The sequence below is a fragment of the Sinohyriopsis cumingii genome, chromosome 1, assembly GCF_028554795.1.
Source record: "Sinohyriopsis cumingii isolate HCF-2022 chromosome 1, ASM2855479v2, whole genome shotgun sequence".
NCBI classification, from domain to species: domain Eukaryota; kingdom Metazoa; phylum Mollusca; class Bivalvia; order Unionida; family Unionidae; genus Sinohyriopsis; species Sinohyriopsis cumingii.
In genome coordinates, this window is record NC_142961.1 from 186,290,789 (window position 1) to 186,312,698 (window position 21,910).

Consider the following 21,910-nt stretch of genomic DNA (forward strand, 5'->3'; position numbering starts at 1 on the left):
TGGCGCTCAGCGTTAAGAGGTTAGTGTTAGGACTGGTTGGCCTGGTGTCTGGATAATGTGACTGGGTGGGACATCATACTACATGTCTGCGGCATGATGCCCCAGTGCTAGACATCACTATAAACTGCCACACTGCAGACATCATAGTGATATGACATGAAAATGGTGCAGATCTGACCACCAGCATATCTGCTGTCTGTGAAGGAGTTATGAAAACCTGTCCCGATTGACCTGGAATCAACTCGTAGGTTATTTCTTGAACTTCTTTTAAGCTAGGAACATGATGACTTACACATATACAACTGAATTTTGAGCTGCCCTTGTTTTTGCAGTACTCCAATGAATGGGCTGATAGACAGCACTCTGATCTGACATTGTTTTTAGCAGTACTCCAGTGAATGGGTTGATTGACAGCACTCTGATTTGACATTGTTTTTAGCAGTACTCCAATGAATGGGTTGATAGACAGCACTCTGATCTAACATTGTTTTTAGCAGTACTCCAATGAATGGGTTGATAGACAGCACTCTGATCTGACATTGATTTTCATGTCAAAGGTCTTGACTAAGGTGTTTGGCTGAACTTGCTTGCAAGCACAACACAAGAAGTATGAATGGACTTTTGTCAAATCCAGTTTGTGCATGTATATGTGATGAATACCTTGAATGATGTCACTAAACTGTTTTGTTTTTCTTCTTAACAAAAAAACTGTATTAATTATAAATCAATCAAACTAGGAAACTTGTATATCTCGGATATGTCTGAGATAAATTGCATGATATTTTATCCATGATACAAATTTCATTTTATTGTGCCTATTTTTTAAAACTTTGGCACATGTACGTTTTCTTTACATTTTCGACCCTGTGCATAGATGCAAAACTTTGAAGTGAAACTCTTTATCAGTGAGACCTTGAATAACTTGATTTTCATGACTTTGTTTACAGGAGTTCCCTGATTGCCTGTCCTCTTGACTTGGGTGTCCGCAGCATTACTTTACCAGTTATTGTTAGATTTCAACCAAATTTGGCATGCTATTTTATGCTGCTGAGATTTGAAAGAGTTTAAGTTCCAGCATTCCATAATATTGTTCATTGCATCTTATTGCCTGTCCTTTTCAGAAGCATAACTTTATGAAGAACTGTTGAATTTTAATTGGACTTTATCATGCAAATTTATGCTTGAAAATTTTAGATGTATAACATTCTGGCAAGTCATCATTTATGTGAGTTATGTCCTGTTATTTTCCATATTCAGACTTTGTTTTTACAACACAAGGTCAACTATTTAATGCACTATTGAACTAAATTGTCATGAACCCATCTCAAATAGCTTTTGTTTCTGCAGACTACAACTTCAGTGATACTCATGTTTTAGACTATTGCTTAAACTTTTATGACGTGTTGTGAATTACTTTTTATTAACCAACAGTCTTGTATGAGTCAGTCATGACATAACGTTTTGCTTTTACTTGGAAATACAGCATAACTTCTGTCTCATGTTTCCAGTACTATGTACAGCAAACTCTTTCATAATGACCATTTTTGATTTGACAAAGATCATGAGTATCTCAGTTTGAGGTCTCTCTATAGAAAAACCTCACATCAGTTCTGGTTGTCTATCCCATTTGTAAAAGAGCTAATTTGTCCCCTTAATCCCATCTAACCCTAACCTTTGTCTATCCCATTTGTAAAAGAGCTAATTTGTCCTTTTAATCCCATCTTTGTCTAAGTGAATAAGCAGTCTTAATTAGGAGGTTTAGTTGTATAATATTTTATTTATACTGTTTGTAATGAAATGCTGTTTGTAGACGACACTTTGAGGATATTTATAGATTCAAGTGTATTTTAAACTGGCGTATTGTTTATGTTTTATTAGGAACATGTTCCATTTGAAGAAAAAATTATGGGTAAAACCTCTTCAAAGGCAGATGAAGCCCACAAACCTGTAGCGGAGAGTGGAGGGGAACCAGGGGTTAGTCCAGTAGACACAGGGCAGGGGACAAAAGATGACACTGAAATAGCAGATGATACAGATATTGATGAAACTGAAATTGGTGGCACAGATTTGAGTGAAAAAGATAAATCGGGTAAGAAATGCTCTTCTCAGCGTACAAAGAAATAAATGTTTACTCATTCACAAGTGATGAAAACCTACCTCAGTCCAAGATATGATGTGAAATTAGTTTTCTTAGTAATCTACCTATTTAGGGTCATATGTGTGTGAAATTCTTGCACTGCAACATTTTCTTGCAAAGTCCTGCTGATGCACCTGTTTTTTAATTTCCCATGACTCCCCCCTCCATTCACCCTCTCGCTGTTCCATTTCCACTGAATAAGCATTAAGTATTCTGATTAAGATAGAACCCAACCCCCTGCCCCACCATGTCATTTATCTGTTATTTAAGATAAAACCCAACCCCCCTGCCCCACCACGTCATTTATCTGTTATTTAAGATAAAACTCAACCCCCTGCCCCACCATGTCATTTATCTGTTAAGAAAGCATTGCACAGATTTGTTACTTGATAGCTGTTAGTTTCAATTCCTTTGGTTATAGACTGTTGGTGTTATGCAATGGCCTTTCATATGCTGTTCAACATGCTAAGCATACATTTGCTATTGCTACTTCTCTCAGACTACTAGGATTGCCACCAAACTTATTATTATTAGATTGCTGGAAGAATATGTTTAACTTCATATGTATGCATATTTTTACACTCTAACCTTTCTACTTCTTCCAGTTTCCTACAGCTTCTCACTCACACACACTCATATGTATACAGATGCACCAAAAAGCACACATTGACAGAAATACAGACATGTGTTCACTTATGATTCACCACCTCTCTGTTAACTGTTCTCACACACATGAAATAAGAAAGCATTGACTCGGTAAACAAGGAAGGGTACACATATTAAATCTGCTTAAAGATTCTTTTCTCTATTCTTGCCATTAAATGCATTTCCTGATCATATTAACATGAGGCAAATAACCTGTGTTACCTCAGAATCCAGCCCTTTCTGAAAACACAAAAGAAACCTTTCAATTGATATATGGACCAACAAGTAGGTCTTCACTTTTTGTGTCTTTCTTCTGACAGTGGAGACCAATGTTGTCGGGCTGTATTCCGTACTGATACTATTATACTGCTTTAACCTGTCCATCATTTCTGACTATCAGACGCTCGCTAGTAATTAATAAATTTATTTTGACCCATGTTGTTAAATCCGTCAGAGCACTCACTTTTTAATAATAATCCCTATCAGAACAGAACATCTATGTATACATTTATTATTGACCTTATTTTTAAATTGCTGATGTAAGCTTGGAAAGAAGCATCACCCCAAGGCAAGAACAATGTCTGGAAACCTTCTAGTGAGGAGTGTAGTGTACCACACGGAACTGACTAACGCTTGGGATGGAACTGCGATTAGGTCTGGCTGTCACGGCAGAATTTTGAGAGACAGAAAGATAATTAAATTGTTTAAAAAGGGATATAAAAAAATTCACAAGACTTATTCACTTTATTCGTTGTTCATGTATATATGTATGTATTATTATTATTATTATTATTATTATTAATTAGCATATCTTTACAGCGCATTACAGTTTAGTTTTTTTTTAATTTAATGTTCTCTCGATTTCAAGTTTCTGACACGTCTGTCTCTCAAAATTCTGCTATGACAGCCAGACCAGTTTAGTCCTAAGCATTAGTCAGTTCCCAGTGATATACTCTTCACTGGAAGATTTCCAGACGTTGTTCTTGCCTTAGGGTGATACTGCTTTAATGCTGGTTTAATGCCATGGGTCAAAAGAAGAGGGTTTTTAGATACCATCCGCATATTTAGGTCAGTCAAAACATTTATTAATTACTAGCAAGCGTCCGTTGGGGAGGTTAAAACAGTCAGAAATGATGGGGAGGTTAAAACAGCATAAAACTTCAGTATGGAGTATGGCCCGACAACGTTGGTCTCTGCTGTCAGAAAGGAAAGAAAAGTGCACACATGAAGTAAGTAAGTATTGACTCAGTGAACATGGAAGGGTACACATTTATTATCTGTCTTCATGATGGAGATCCAAAGTGATTTCACAAAGACAACAATGTCAAAAGAAGATAGAAAGGTGGAAGTTACTCTTACAGAATACCTCCTCTTGCCCTCACTTTGTGACGCCCCCCCGCCATTTTTTCCTCTTCAAATTGTTACCAGTTTAAGCTTTCATATGGAAAAGACAAACAGTAAAAGTAACAGTGGTTTATACATATAAGACAATTAGAGGTGGCACATTAGTTGTCATTTCAACTTTTCTTGCAATTCCCTACAGCATCTTGACCTGATCAAGAGTTATATCAGAGTGATTGTTGCTAAGATGACGGGGGGGGGCGGGGCGGGTACTTCTTACCAACAACAACATTTGCATAACCAAGCAAATTATGGAAACAAAATTTCTCTCTGCAAACTGTCTATGACTTGTCATTCGTTTCATCAGCTGACAGCTCTCCTGCAGACATCAGTTTTGCCAGACTTGTTTTGCCAGACTTGAATCAACCTCCTGACAAAACTGAATCAAATCATTTAGGAGGGCCTCCAGACCTTGTTCATCCAGTCCTCTCCAATTCCACCATCCGTCTTCATGATGGAGATCCAAAGTGATTCCACAAAGACAACAATGTCAAGAAGAACACAGAGCATTTTTTCATAAGCACATAGTAAATTTGAAAATTGGACTCTTTCATCTTTCACTCCAGATTTGTTCAGGTCATGGAGGCAAATAGGAAATTGTAACCCATCATAGACTTGAGCCAGCTTAATCACTTGATTCAAAATTGAGCTGGCATGATCTGTTCAGCTGTCTGTGTGGTATGACTAATATATGATCAGTCTCAATCTGTTTGATACATATTTAAATTATACTAGTTCACACAGTATCTCTAAGTTCATTCACTTCAGCTACTGCCGGGCAGTGTACCAATTTTTAGCCGTTCCATTCAGCCTGAACCTCAGCATAGGGGCCTTCACAAGGATGTTGGACTGCGACACATTAAGACAATCTGATTAAAGTCAAGATCCCCGACAAAAGCCCAATGGAGATCTGATGTGCACCAATAGAAGTGTGAGTTTTGGTGACCTTTGGAAATCCAGGTTCACTTATTTTTAGTAGCCTATCAGATGAAGTGTTACATTATGTATTGGAGAGTTGTCATTGAGTGATGTTTTTCACTTTCAGAAGTTTTAAAGCTGTGATTTGATTAATAGACAACAAGGTCAACAGAATATGACCTTGAATTTGTGCCCGTCAGATTTTACCTGATCTATTGTAAATAGATTGTGATTTTTGTTGATTGACTTAAGGAGATTCTTCACAGTGATGGCATCATACCTGGAAAATAATTTGCAACAACTCAGTTATGTTCAGTTTTAGTTCCAGATATGAACAACCTTCTGTCCTTCCTTTGCAGTTTTTGGGATAGTTATTGTGGAGATGTCATACCTTGTCACTTCTCACAATGTTGTCTACCTCCCACATACAATGAATATATTGATTATGCATTGTGTGCCAGGACATACACTATGGCAAGAAAAAGTCTTTAATTCCCCGGCTGTGAAATTATTTACAAGCCCCTTTGTAAGTGGCCTTACAGCACCATTTCAACCAAGCTTTGGTTTATAGATTACCAAATTAGGCTATCAGATGAGAAATAAAACACTTCCTGCGTCATTGGCAAGATGGGTGGCTAGCTGCATCAATACCGTTGGAAGCCTCTTCCCCCTGTCAGTGGAATTCACACTCCTTACAGCTACCAGTTTGTTGGATTTATGTGTGAGGGGTGGGGATAGGGGTGATGAGGTACTTGCTACCATGACAGTCATTGGCAAGTGGACAGTACAAGAGACGGCTCTTCACTTCAGTATCGTGGAAATTAAGGACAGTCTCCAGGCCTCTTGTGCCTGGAGGATTTGGTTTTGATAGTGTCAGTCAGTCATTGTGAACTACTTCTTCAAACAAACAGGAACAAAATCACTTGAGTTTTGTATTATGGTATGAGAGTTCCTCCATTATTGTGCCAATACCTTATATGTATACAAGCCCTATATATCCTTCTTGGGATCAATGTCCTGGTCAGTTCATTATCAAGAGGAGGCCAACTGCTTCACACAAAGGTGTCTTCATTTGGCATTTGAGGGGTTTATGACATCACACTACTAATAGCCTCCATTCCCCAGGTGGCTAGTTCCTATCAAGATCAGAGGATACCATTTTGTGACTTCAGAATGTTCAAGCATCATGGAAGAGATGATATTGGTTGCAACAATGATCTTTCCAACTTGTTCAGTTTTCACATGACCATGTCACATTCATATGCCTTATTCCCCAAATGGAACCTCTTCTGGGTCTTGACATGGTTCATCTTGCTCTTGTTTGATCCCCTGTCTTCAGCCTAATTGAATATGTTATAATACAAGACTTGCTTTCTAATAGTACTAGCTTCAGCATGCAGGATTAAGTAAGCTACATGCATAGTCCTTGGATCAGAACTACATACATAGTCCTTGGATTAGAACTACATACATAGTCTTTGGATTAGAACTACATGCATAGTCCTTGGATCAGAACTACATGCATAGTCCTTGGGTCAGAACTCCATACATAGTCCTTGGATCAGAACTACATGCATAGTCCTTGGATCAGAACTTCATGAATAGTCCTTGGATCAGAACTACATGAATAGTCCTTGGATCAGAACTACATGCATAGTCCTTGGATCAGAACTACATGAATAGTCCTTGGATCAGAACTACATGAATAGTCATTGGATCAGAACTACATACATAGTCCTTGGATCAGAACTACATGCATAGCCCTTGGATCAGAACTACATACATAGCCCTTGGATCAGAACTACATGAATAGTCCTTGGATCAGATCTACATGAATAGTCCTTGGATGAGAACTACTTGCATAGTCCTTGGATCAGAACTACATAAATAGTCCTTGGATCAGAACTACATGCATAGTCCTTGGATCAGAACTACATACATAGTCCTTGGATCAGAACTACATACATAGTCCATGGATCAGAACTACATGCATAGTCCTTGGATCAGAACTACCTGCAGTTTTGTTCCAAGATCTTAGTTGTACTAATGATGCAACCAGCTTTTGTCTTTTCTGATCAAGTTCGCATCTACAGACAATACTGTCTGCTTTAACCAATCTAGAGAGGCAAAGCTGCAGGATCCAGTTATTGTTCTCAGCTACTACCTGAGGCACACAGAGCTTTATCATCCATCAGAGGCTTTTCCTGCTGATTGAGACAGGAAAGCAAGACACAACCCTGCTAGTGCTGGCATCAGCAAGACACAACCCTACTAGTGCTGGCATCAGCAAGACACAATCCTAAAGACACAAACCTACTAGTGCTGGCATCAGCAAGACACAACCCTGCTAGTGCTGGCATCTTGGCTAAAGTGGGTTGTTAAATCAGCAATGTATAAACTCTTGCAGGATGAACAATTCCAATCAGTGTGGCCTACAGATGTAATGTTTTGGTTCAATTAGGGTTGGTTAGCATGCCCCATTTTACTTTCTCCCACTTGTGTCTGTGGGACATGGCCTTGCAGAGGAAACATCTGAGTCTTATTGGGCCAGTGGTAGCTACCAAATTCTGTTTCCTTGTTCCATTCGTGAAAGCTCATCCTAATTTCTGGGCTTTGCCTCATTGCTCTACCTGATCGAGTTACCTGACAATAACCACAGGGATCTCCTTTGCAAAAGTATGAATGTGCAGTTGTTCTGCATCAGGTTAAAGTTCAGCTCTTCAGTAGAGCAGTCATTGTGCTCCTACTAAGAAACATAGGTAGAGGTTGAATGTTGATCTATTTCCTGCCCATCTTACATCTTCACCCAATGTTAATTTAATTAGGTAATGTATTCAATGGAGAAAGGAAAGTTTTTAGTAAATTACATTTCTCTATGAATACTTACCCAATCACTGTCAATCCCTTCCAGTATTCCCAACAAATGCAGGCAGCTTGTTGAAAGTTTTGCTAAAGATCAGACTGGTGAACATATGGAATAAGGGTGGTCATCTAACCATGGCTAAGTGTGGTAATGTGTATGAACTATTGTTCATCAGCTATATGATATATAGACAGAAGGTCTTTTTTTCATCTTTTCTGTGAGAGATGAGATCATTGAGTTTATGTCCAAAATTTTATTGTGATCAGCTGAATATTCTTGGAGAAATAAGTTTTAGAAACTTTCATTTTAATATGTCACTTGTTTTTCTTTTTATTTACCAGGAAAAAAAAATGACTTGCTTTTAATTCCTGAAATTTGAAGTCTAAACAGTTCGTTCTGCAACATCCTCATTCAGCCATTCGGTCTTGGTCACACATTTTACATCATATTTTGGTTGTGGTCTCAACATACAGACCCTTGCATCGTTGTTTGTTTAATGTGAAACTTAAACTACTACCTTTGCTATTTACTATTTCATTATTTAAGTTGCCACTATCTTTTGTTTAAAAAAAATGTAACTTATTAACCCAAACTTCACTGCTGTGTGGATATTTGAACTGTTATTGTTGAAACTCTTTTTTCTATTTAGATGAGAGTGATAATAAAGCGACGACAGTTTCAAGTATTCAGGATAAAAGTAAGGTAAGAAATTTGGGATGAAATAATAGTTCATATCATGGTTACCAACAAAAAAATAAATGCTCAGAATTCATATTGGGTAAAAGGTTAAAGGTTATACTTTAATCTTTGGTAGCAAATATTAATCAGGAACACGTTTTTAGTGTTAGCCACATCTGACATTTGCCTTTTTATTTAAAATGTTTCTACCATCATATGGCAGGTACTATTTGGATCAGGATTATGTCATGTTAATGTCAAACTTACATTTTTGGGAAAGCCAAGACAAAGCAATCACTATGTTAACGGTACAAAATCATCATTAATGGCCTACTAAGAGACGCAATCTGTGTCTACATTACAGTGTAGAAATAATTGCTGAAACGTTTTGAACATCTGTATGCCCATCATGTTATAATTGTGAATTCTGCTCTGTGCCCTTTAAAGTGCATGATGTCAGTGAACTTTGACTGACATGCTGGTGGGGGATTAGCTCCATTGGTTACACTACTTCATGTTACTAGCATCAGCTTTGACCTTGATAAACTATAATAAGTCTCACTATGCAGAATGTATGCAAACATGTCTTCACAAAAGGTGTGAACATGCTCTAAAATATTTTGCAGAAAATCACTTGGAATAAAGCAAGGTGATGCTCTCTGTTGGAATTTGTCTCATTGTATTTGTCTTTCTATGTGCAGTTAACAATCAAAGCTAAATGAAATGAACTTTTGTTTCAAAAACAATACTTGCATCGGCAACCAGGCTTGCTTAATCAAAATTTGTATGTTCTTTGCAGAATAATGACAGTAAACACTATAAATAGGTATACACAGGAAGTGTTTTTCATTTGCATGTCGTTATATGTTGGCTTTGTACAAAAATTCAGGTTGCTGTTCAAAAATAATTTGTCAAAATAAAACAGAACACGTCAGCACACTCACAGGCACAGGAGTAAAGCATCCTTAAAGAGTACCTTTACTTCACTCAAAGAGTTGCAGAAACTGTTGCATATACATTTAATTCATTGTAAGAGTTGCAGAAACCTGTTTGGTTGCAGTAACTTGTTTCATATACAGTGCATGTATGGAGTATCAGCTAATCTTTGTTATCATAGCAATCCTTAGGTTCAGACTTATCGAGTTTTGGTTATCAATGTCCCTATATACCTCGTATCAGCCCCTTGTGGCTCCACATACAGGTGTCAGACACTCTTTGCAACCCTACAAACCCCACTGAGTCTCTGTTCCTGAGGTTTTCGTTAGAAACAATTCAGAACTTGGCTGGTGCAGTGTGCTGTGACAGGATTTGCCCCAATCATGCCGAAGATTATTTATATTTACATCCTTTTAAGCAACAAGCTGAAATAAACTAGTTTACATATAATAGAGTTAAAAGGTTGAATTCCTGTAGAAACAGCTATGTAAAGTTTCGCAAACATAACTATTTTTCTGTTTTATTTTTCTTGTATATGTTTTGTAATTGCCTTTGAATAAGACTCATTAAAGAGTCTTAAGTGCTTAGGCTGGCTAGAATTCTAGTTTTGCACTGTTTGTTGTTAGTTTATGACATATATATATATATATATATATATGAATGTTCTAAAATAAACAAAATCCTGAAATTCAAATCATACTTTCTGGACTTTTTTTCCAGAAAATTAACACAGTGGCCAAGTATTATGAAATTTAATATAAAAGCATTCAAAGGAAATATAACAAGTTGTAATAAAAGAATTTGTTTACTTGGCTAATTACTAAATTTACCCAAAAAATGTGTCATTTCTAGTTTTAGATTTGCTGCTGCTGTAATGTATTATCTTCAATATTCAGCAGGGCCCCGAGTGGCCGAGTGGTCTAAAGCGCTCTCCGTTACGGATCACTGCCATCTCACCTCTGTCTGCGTGGGTTCGAGTCTCGGATTCGGCCAATGTAGGTATGTGAGAAAGCTTGCCAGTAGCTTCTCGTGGGTCGGTGGTTCTTTCTGTGGTTTTCCTGGGTTCTTCCTCCACCATTAATACTGGCCGCCATGTATTGCCTATCATGTGCTGAAAATGGCATTAAACCCTACAACAACAACAACAACAATATTCAGCTGATTTCATCACAAGCTAAATATTTTTACAAGTCTATACTCTAGATTTCACCCAAAGATAGTAGTTGATTCCACTGTACTGTTTGCAAATATTATTTAATTAACAAGCTGATTTGCTACCACAAAAATACACAACACCAAGTTCATGGGCATTTCTGGTAATTTCAGATGGTGAAAATGTACTTTTCAGGTCCTCCAAAAAGTCTTATATTAGGATTATGTGGTCATCTCGAAATTCCAGCTTTCACTATTCCTCTGAAATTGAGATAATTTTGAAAAGGGGGTTTTCTTCAGAAGAGTTCTTATGGTGTCCAATTGGTCTTAAATTAAAACAATTGACTCTCAATATGACCACCATAGTGGCTATCTTGAAAGTACTGTTATTTCTGCTCCTCTAAATGGATGGCTGTATAAACATTGGATTTTCATAAATGATACCTTGTTGATCCTGACAGTGGTTCCAGTGGTATGTATAATATGGCTTCCATGAGAGTGGTGCCAGTGATGGGTACAATATGGCTACTATGAGAGTGGTGCCAGTGATAATGTACAATATGGCTACCATGAGAGTGGTGCCAGTGATATGTACAATATGGCTACCATGAGATTCGTGCCAGTGATATGTTCAATATGGCAACCATGACAGTGGTGCCAGTGATCGGTACAATATGGCTACCATGACAGTGGTGCCAGTGATGGGTACAATATGGCTACCATGACAGTGGTGCCAGTGATCGGTACAATATGGCTACCATGACAGTGGTGCCAGTGATGGGTACAATATGGCTACCATGAGAGTGGTGCCAGTGATATGTACAATATGGCTACCATGAGGGTGGTGCCAATGATGGGTACAATATGGCTACCATACCAGTGGTGCCAGTGATGGGTACAATATGGCTACCATGAGAGTGGTGCCAGTGATATGTACAATATGGCTACCATGAGAGTGGTGCCAGTGACGGGTACAATATGGCTACCATGAGAATGGTGCCAGTGAAATGTACAGTATGGCTGCCGTTACATTTGTCTTGAAAATCGTGTTGTCGCTATTGATGTCTTCACCAAAAGACTTCGATTTATGTAGACTTTGTCTGAATGGAAATAGTTCCAACCTGACATTCAGTAAGCCGACCACAGCAGCTAATTTGAAAATTGTTTTATCAATGAAAAATATCAGAGATAGTTTCCACACTCATCAGATAAAATGAAGACATGATCTTATCTTGAATTCCTGGAAATTCTTCTTGCACAGTAGAATGTCAGTCCCTTGGAGGGACTCATGTTAAAATGTGTGATTAAGTGATAGTTACAAGAACTTTTTCCAACCCATTTCTCATGTGCATCTTTGGACTATTTTTAGCAGGATGCAGTGAAAGAAAATCAAGATCCAGCTGGTGAAAAAGAAATTGATAAGGAAGATAAATATTTAGATAATCCAGACTTCCCTGATGACACTGATCTGCCTGATGATGACACTGATGATTCAGAAATTGATGAGACTGACTTAGATGACGAAGGGTATATAGATGAAAAAACTGACAAGATGTCCAGCGATAAAGAACCAAACCCAGAAACTGTGGTGGACAAAGGTGAGTCACGAAAACCACATGTAGCTGAAGCAGTTCAAATGAAATCAGATGAAATACCGGTGGAACCAGGAGTCATCAAAGAGAAAATAAGTTTGGATGACACAGTGGTGGAGATGAAACAAGAATCAGATGATACTGAGGACAAGAAACAACAGGATCAGGATGTGAAATCTGAAACGGAGGAGGAAGGAGGTAAACCTTACTTAATGTTGTTGCTATAGTTACTTTTGGATGTACTTTTTTTTTTGGTTAGCCTTGATTTGTTGTTTTCTAGCTTCATTAAAACATTTCATTGAAAGACCCTATTTAAAATGATATTTCCATACATGCCATCTTTGTCATATTGGATGTAGCAAAGACATTCCATTTAAACTTTACTTTTCCTCCGGAATAACTGTTCTCATTATTTACGAGTCTCAGAGAGAGTGAGATAAATGTCATATCTCATTTAGGATTAGTTTATACCACATGTAGAATTAAGGAGGTTCATTTTTGTAATTGGAAGGAAACAAGGGTTCCATTCATGATGTTTGTCTTTGAAATTTGAAGTTTTGCCAAAAAGGTTATTTTATAGTTTTAAGTTTTCAGAGTTAGAAAATATTTCAAACAGTTCTAGTGGTGTCTAATCCAGGAAGTTGACCCTATGTTGCAGATATACATTTTGAACGTAGAAAAATTGATGAGGTCCATCGAGGAATGAAGGCAATACATAGCAGCCTGTTTAATCTCCATCGATCACATGTTGATGATGGAATTCAAGGTTTGTGGTCTTGGCATGCCACAAGTTCATTATAGTCTGTTTGCTATCCCTTGATTTGTCATAAAATTCACTTTTCAAATGTCCCCATGATATGAGGCAACCCTCATTCTTGAACATATTCATTATAGTATTTGTAGATGCCTGGTGTTTTTTAAAATGTTTTCCTATACTTAAGCTGTTAACAAACAAGCACTTTAGAGGAATTACCTCGTAAATGATATACTTTAGAGAAATTACCTCATAGATTTTATTCAGTGGATTTGCAGCACAGGTGTAAGATGTGACTGGCTGGCACTGCAGCTAATCTGTCTTGACTTGGGATAGTAGTGTTGGCCCTTGCCATTGAACCAGATCACTGGTGTAGTGAAACTAATTGCTGAATATTGTCTGTCCCTTTAAAAGCAACCAGTTGTGTTAGACTTGTAAAAATAGGTGATAACAAAGAAAGCAGTTTTAAGCCTGAATTGTAAAGTTCATTAATTGCATATATCAAAGTTTGTTTTTAAGAGTATTCAGCTGTACGGGGTTTTTTGTCCTGTTTTTTACTTTTTGATAATTAAGATGTAGCAAACAGACTATATCTCTCTTTCACACTTGTCTTAATTTTTGGCTGAACCCTCTGCTGACTGTCTACTGCCTTGACTTTCAGTGTTTTGCAATGCTTTTATTACTAACCTAAAAATGTATTGTTAGTTCTTTTCCAACTTTATAGTCCTATTTTAGACAATGGATGAATAATAATTATATCCATTATCTAAATCGGTTACATCAGAAGTGTATAAAAATGATGTTTGCCAGGATGATGTTATGAATTTACTAAACTTTTTCCAAGGACAAAAAAGAAAAGGAAACCAATATAAACAATAATACAACTTTATCTTATCTGTTTGAGCATGGTGCAAAATAGGTATCATTTTCTGGTAGTGTTGATGGTAGGTACAGCATGGTGCAAAATAGGTATCATTTTCTGATGGTGTTGATGGTAGGTACAGCATGGTTAAAATAGGTATCATTTTCTGGTAGTGTTGATAGTAGGTACAGCATGGTGCAAAATAGGTATCATTTTCTGGTGGTGTTGATGGTAGGTACAGCATGGTGCAAAATAGGTATCATTTTCTGGTAGTGTTGATGGTAGGTACAGCATGGTGCAAAATAGGTATCTTTTTCTGGTGGTATTGATGGTAGGTTCAGGAGTTGTGTCACCATTACAATTCTTTGTTCAAGTTTTGGACAGATAACAAGCGGATACATAAGTGCATAAGTAGTACATTTGACACAGTGCTCCAGGGAACTAGCATGGGTCACACATTAGAAACCAAGTGACCATGTGCCACAGAACTAGCTTGGGTCACACATTTGAAGCCATGCTCCACAGAACTAACATGGTCACATATTAAACACCATGCTGCACAGAACTAGCATGGGTCACATTAGACACCAACCGACCATGCTGCATTGAACTAGCATGTGTCACACATTAGACATCATGCTGTAAAAAAATTGCAGAACTAGAATGGGTCACACATTATATGCCAACTGACCATGCGCTATAAAACTAGCATAGGTCACACATTATATGCCAAGCCCCACAGAACTAGCATGTGTAACACATTAGACAACATGCTTCACAGAACTAGCATGCGAGACACTATGCTTTACAGAAACCATATTCGAGCTAGTCTAGCATTTCAGATAAGTACATTTATGTCATATACATACTTCAAAAGTTTAAATATTTTTAGGTTACTGCATTTGTGTAACAAAATATGAGTTTTCTGAGCTATACTGTGTGATGTTAGGAGGGCAGTGTAGCTCAGAAAAAAAAACAAGCTGATATTTTCCTGCACATATATTTATTATACACTTCGTTTGCTTTTCAGTCTAAGGCTGAATAATAAAATAAACAGAATACAAGAAACAAAGTAATATAATTTCTCCCAAATTCAAAAGTAAATACACAAACATAGTTAAATAATACAGAGTAATGGTATTCATGCACTGTCCGGCAACATTTGAACTTGGTAACATATCACACACTTAATAATAATAATAATAATAATAAAGAACTTGATTAAAATGACGATGACACATTAAAGACCCATCTGCCATGTTGTCCACAATTTTTGTAACAAATTTTTTTTAAAAAATATTTAAAAAATAACTTGTACACTCTTGGGTATCCATGAACACATTCTCAGACAGATTTAAAATTAATAATTACGTGTGACTATACTGGTCATATAAGAACAATATACTATACACAGGTATACACACTTCAGCATCACTGAAGTCATATATACATATATCAAATAAAACATGCACATATTATTTAATTTATTCATTTCAAAACAAAATCTTGTTATGGTCTACATAGAATTGAAATTTACAGTCATATTGATAATGTCTGCTCCTTGAAAAAATAATTTCCAGTTGAACTGGTATGGAGAAATTTTGTTTTCTGTTGATCCAAATAAATTCAGCTTATCTAGTTTGTCCAACTGGAGTTTTAATCTTGGTCAGTTTTCTGTATGATGTAGTGTGGTTAAAGGGATGCCTTCAAGCAGGCTGCACATTTTTTTCTGTTCTGTCATTGATAGTTTCAAATATTAAAGTGGAGAAATAAAATGAAATTCTTTTAATTGAAATTTTTGAAGACGCTAGATTAAGTATTGTTTGTTTGTTGGGGAATATCAAATTTATTTCTTTTTGGAGTGCAGTAAATTTTCTTTTGGAAATGTGATTTTGCTGGAAATGTAGTCTAAATTGCAGTACAGTTTTGTACTGTGGATTATTTTGAGGGAATTCAGGATGCAGAAAGGTAAGTTCATGTATTGCGATTGTTACTACCAGCTATAGATTACAGTTTTATGCCCTTTGCCCTATCACTTACATCATGCTCCTTGTTGAAGGGACCCCAGCTACATGACCTCTCTGACTTGTCCTATAAATCCAACCAATTTTCCAAAAAAGTAAAACCCGGGAAAATTACAAAGCAGTTGGGATGTAAGAGCCCATTTGCCAGTGGAAAATAAGGCTTCATCATCTTGGCTCTGTGGCTTTTGCTTTTCAACCAAAAGCCGCCTTCAGTTGCATCTTTTGCTTCAAATTTAGTGCTTTTAAAATGGGATATCTCAGAGAGAGATGGGATATCCCTTGGCCATAATATGCAATTCGATGCTGATTTTTTTTATAGACTCTTGAGAGCCTGGCTCATAGTCTGAACTGATAGATTTTTAATTGTTGTTCTGTTAAAGCAGTGTTAAAATGATAGATTATTTTCAATACAGCATGCCCCACGGTTGTTGACATAAATTCATTACTGGACATTGCAGATAACACATTCATTCATTTGCTTGCTTGGAAGTTTTGTTTGTGACTCATTGATCTCATCCACATTATTTTATCATTTCCACCATCCACAGACAGATCAAATAAATGAAGAAAACCTCCAATGCCTGATACATGAGTGTACATTATATGTTTGCAATAAAAAGTAGTTCCTAACACGTTACTCTTTGTAGTAATGCAGTATGGAAAAGTACTGCATGATTCTGATAGTGTTTAGTTAATGGAGAAAAAAGTTAGCATATAATAATACCAGCTATTAAGCATAATCAGTACCATTAAGCATGTGACCTATTTGTATCTATTCATAAATAGAAGAAGCTTCTGACAGAACCCGTCTTTGCTAGCTAAGCCAGTATTCAGTGGAGTGTACCACCCTCATTCAGACTCATGGCGAACATACAGTGAATACCTATACATATTGCCAGTGGGAATTCAAAATATGTCAAGTAATGTACTACACATATCTCATTGCCTTATCACAAGGGAACTGTCTGCAGTGTTGTCTGATGGGTTGTAGTGTCTGACCTGATCTAGGGCACTTTACATTACCAGACAACACTGTAGGAAGAAATGTCACATAGCATCAAGTGACATCATGTAATGTTATGATGCCTGTGAGAACAGATAGAATTACCATTGCCAGGTATATTATGGTTAAGAAGAAATGTGTACAGCCCAAGAATAAATCCCAAAAGTTAGCCGATAGGACTGGCAAACTTGTGATGTACTAAATAAAGAATACTGCTACTATGCTATTTTATTTGATCTTTGACAGTTTGTGCACAATTTACCTCGTTCATTTGGTATATAGTAGACATTTTGGACTTTTATATATTTATTTGCTGCTGAAATTAAATTTACACTCCTGAGCTGGTCCTTTTCTTGTATTCCTCAAAGTATAGCTTGAAATATCAGAGGATCACTATAAACACTTATTTTTATATCCAAAAGAAGCAGGAGTATCGAGGAATCCATTCTTCCTTCCACAGACCTGCCACTTATCCTGATTTAATTGGGGTCATCGATAAATTTTGTTTAAAGATCTGAAAATTTTCTGGGTTTTTATATAAAAAATTCTACTTTAAAAAAAAAAATGTGATGCAGAAATTCTGTGGGTAATACACTACAGTCATACCATGGGAATCTTATAATTTTTTGCGATTTCATCTTTTATGCTGATATTTAGTGTGTTAATTGAATTATCACTTAATATCAGCAAGAAAGAAAATGGAAAAATTTGCATGGTATGACTATAGCATACATTTTTCGTGATAAGTATGTAGCATAAGACAGTGGAGTTGTCAATTCCTTTGTAATGTTTATGTAAATATATATGGCCACAAACACTCATCCTGTTCTTTTTCTTCTCCAGATCCTTATTTATATCCTTTGGCATTCTGATTTTCATTCCACTCAAGGTGGCAGTTCTGCATCTATCATGCAGTCTTGTGAATGAAACTGACCCACCCCCATTTTGTTTTAATGGTTATTATGGTGATCACCTAAAGACATACATATCAACAAGTCACTTTTCTCCCTCATGTTTGTAAGAGTTATGGCATTTTTTACCTTTGTAGCTGTATGCAGGGGCCCCGAGTGGCAGAGTAGTCAGAAGCATTCACTGTTATGGATCACTGCCAACTCACCTCTGTCTGCATGGGTTCTAGTCTCTTCCATGACCAATGTGGGTATGTGAGAAAGCTTGCCAGTAGCTTCTCATGGGTCGGTGGTTCTTTCTGGGGTTTTCCCTGTTTCTTCCTCCACCATTTATACTTGCTGCCATGTATAGCCTATCTTGTGCTAAAAAATGGCATTGAACCCCATAACAACAACAGCAGTTGTATGCATTGTATAACAAAATCTTTTGAATTGATTAAGTTTCAGTTTTGAGTTGATGACCCTGAAAGTTGGTAATTGTTGTTGTAATCATGTGAAGATGGTCGTAATGACAAATGATTTGGTTGCAGAGTTTCCTTTAGAGTTTTTGCCCGAAGGTCTTGCTGCTGAATGTAGTTTATAACAAAGAGTACCTTGTGAATGTAACTATTTGTAGTTTATAACAAAGAGTACCTTGTGAATGTAACTATTTGCAGTTTATAACAAAGAGTACCTTGTGAATGTAACTATTTGTAGTTTATAACAAAGAGTACCTTGTGAATGTAACTATTTGTAGTTTATAACAAAGAGTACCTTGTGAATGTAACTATTTGCAGTTTATAAACAAAGAGTACCTTGTGAATGTAACTATTTGTAGTTTATAACAAAGAGTACCTTGTGAATGTAACTATTTGTAGTTTATAACAAAGAGTACCTTGTGAATTTAACTATTTGTTGTTTATAACAAAGAGTACCTTGTGAATGTAACTATTTGTTGTTTATAACAAAGAGTACCTTGTGAATGTACCTATTTGCAGTTTATAACAAAGAGTACCTTGTGAATGTAACTATTTGCAGTTTATAGCAAAGAGCACCTTGTGAATGTAACTGTTTGTAGTTTATAAACAAAGAGTACCTTGTGAATGTAACTATTTGCAGTTTATAACAAAGAGTACCTTGTGAATGTAACTATTTGTAGTTTTCATACGATTTCCATAAAATGTTTGACTCGCTCATGTCAACATATTCCTCTCTTTCATCAGTTTTATTAATAGTTATTGCCATTTTGTTTTGTGCAGAATGCAGTATGCGCCAGAATCTTGGGAAAGCAGCTAGTTTCCATTTTTGATGGATAATTGTAATCATCATCTGAAGACATGCATTTAGCCAAATTGCTTTGCTTCTGTCAATCTGTGATTTAGATATTGCTTACTTGGAGCTGGATGTTGACTTTGATGGAATCTTGTGAATGCAACTAGTCTGACAATTTTCATTGGATCACCCTGAAACTATGTACATGCTATGATCATCATGTGAAGATGCACAAATCTACAGATCACTGTGTCAGCAGGTTTTGTTCAGAGTTGTTCCCCTTATTGTTCTATATCTGAGTGCATTGTAAAACACAATGTTGTGAATGCTTTTTATATAAGGCTCTGAAACTTGGAACAAATTTTAGTCATCATCCAAAGAGTGCATATCTACTAAGTCATTGTGCTGTTACGAATTTTTGCGTGAATTACTGGCTTGATACTTACAGACATATACAGTATGTGACAGAATTTTGTGAATGTGACTATTTTCAGTGGATTGCAGTGAAGTTAACTACACATTATGGTTACCATCTTCAGATGTTGACAAATCATTGTACATGTACTTTGTATAGACTTCTCGACATCTTGGTGCTAAGGATGGTATGTGGGAGAGGCAGATTTTATTTTTTGTGAGCATTTTGCTGACCATATGACTAGTTTATTATAAATAATCTTGTGAATAGAAGTAATTTAGATGGGTGAAAATCAGTTGGCTTCTTTTACAGGTTTATTTTCCAGCATTGGGTATTTTATACAGGGTAGGGAGTTAATTTTGCATTTTTACTTCCCTTGTTCCCAATACCCTGTATTAGAGGACAAATCATATTTAGGAGTCCCAAATCCAAAAATTACATTGTCTTGTCTGAAAAGTACACAAATGTTTTTGAAATTCCCTGATTCAAACTTATAACATATTTTGTTAGCATGTCACTTTCAGTATTGTCACCATTACATGATAGTTTTTCATACATTTGTCTTTTCAGACATGACAGAAACCATATATATTACCCATTCCCATATTGATCCAAGTGTCTTATTCTCAGATTCTAAAATGATATGCATCACTCTGAGAAAATTCCACAGATCACTTGTCACATTTTCACATTTGTTGCCATTTTTGTGATATTTTAATTTGGTAATATGTCAACAGTATTTGAGTGTTTATTTACTGAAGATATGAACTGTACAAATACAATAGACCAAATCTGTCAAGGCATGTTGAGATAAAGTGCTTTTGTAGAGATCCACATCGCAAATCAAACTGGTACTTTGTAAAGCAGTATTAAATAAAGCACTTTATTTCAGAGGCTGAAAATATTTACCATTTTCATTTGCCAAAGATGTAATGAGTTTTAAGAGAGATATCAGTACAGTTGTAAATTTAACTGAAAAATAGAAATATCAAGAAACTAAATATGAATCGTTCACTATATCTCATAGTTGTATTTGAAGAAAATCTTGATTCCAGTTAAATAATTTTGTTTTCATCCAAAATATATTAATGATGGTTTCAAACTAATTAAGCAATTTAGTGTATTTTTACATTGCCTGAGACTAGTTCTTTTTTCCCATGACATCTGTTTTAGGATAAAAGGCCATGACAGTGAATTTTGTGCTTTACTTACTGGTATCTTACAAACATGTTGACTCATTCATATAAGAATTTTACTAGTTTTAAATTTACTTTTTTAGCTTTTTGATGTTAACATTCATGATTCAGAATTTAAGCCTGTCACTTAATATCTGGCTAATTTTAACCGATTTCCTTTTGGAACAGTACATAAGGACATTGTTCTAATACAGTATAATTTATTGCAGCATAAATATTCTTTTTTATATGTATTTGTACATCCAGCTCAACTGGTCAGATGTCACTGATATTGATATCATCTCTTAATGTTATCCCAATCCCAATTAATTACAACCTTTAAAGTTGTTTTATAGTGTATGTTTTAATTTTTTAATATAAGTATAGTTATTTCTGAATGAAATCTAATTTATCTCAGTTAACATACAACCTTTGTATGTGTCAGAGCAATGGTCAATGTAGATTAATTACTGCTGTGTACGAACATCTCATTTGTTGGTTGCTTGATGTTTTAACTAGAATCAGGGAATAAAGTACATCTAATAGTGAGTCCTGCCATGACTTTGTTACATTCATATTTTTTTTACAACTGATTCTTCTGTATAATTTAAATTTATTTATTTTGAGTGTCAATTTGGAGTTTGGCAGAAAATGGACATATTTGTTGACACTTAAATTTTTAAATTTGTGGTCTGCAGAAGGGGGTCAACTTGTTTTCACAAAATGGTCACTGTTCGTTGGACCTTTTTATTTGTGGATTGCAGGTGAAGGTTCAGCTGTACTCACAGATGGGTCATCATTTATTGGACCTATATATTTGTTGACTGGAGAAGATCTAGTTGTCTTCACAGAAGGGTCATTGTTCATTGGACCTTTGTATTACTGGACTCTATGAGATGGTTCAGTTGTACTCACAGAAGGGTCATTGTTCATTGGACATTGATAAGTGTGGACTGGATGAGATGGATCAGTTGTAGTGACAGAAGGGTCATTATTCATTGGACCTTGATAAGTGTGGACTGGATGAGACGGTCCAGTTGTAGTGACAGAAGGGTCATTGTTCATTGGACCTTGATAAGTGTGGACTGGATGAGATAGATCAGTTGTAGTGACAGAAGGGTCATTATTCATTGGACCTTGATAAGTGTGGACTGGATGAGATGGTCCATTTGTAGTGACAGAAGGGTCATTGTTCA

General features: G+C 36.2%; 1 protein-coding gene across 5 annotated transcripts in view; it reads left to right on the forward strand.

Annotated features, from left to right (window-relative positions):
* LOC149808534 (uncharacterized) overlaps positions 1 to 21,910 on the forward strand; it is a 185,706-nt gene that overhangs the window by 33,315 nt on the left and 130,481 nt on the right. For 3 of the 5 annotated variants that reach the window (XM_089978672.1, XM_089978707.1, XM_089978692.1), the window contains exons 4-7: positions 1,879 to 2,089; positions 8,614 to 8,666; positions 12,100 to 12,520; positions 12,981 to 13,088. In XM_089978672.1, the coding sequence (XP_089834798.1) occupies positions 1,879 to 2,089; positions 8,614 to 8,666; positions 12,100 to 12,520; positions 12,981 to 13,088 (793 nt within the window). The remainder of the gene's footprint in view (positions 1 to 1,878; positions 2,090 to 8,613; positions 8,667 to 12,099; positions 12,521 to 12,980; positions 13,089 to 21,910) is intronic. The other 2 variants (XM_089978682.1, XM_089978701.1) reach the window with 2 other exon arrangements.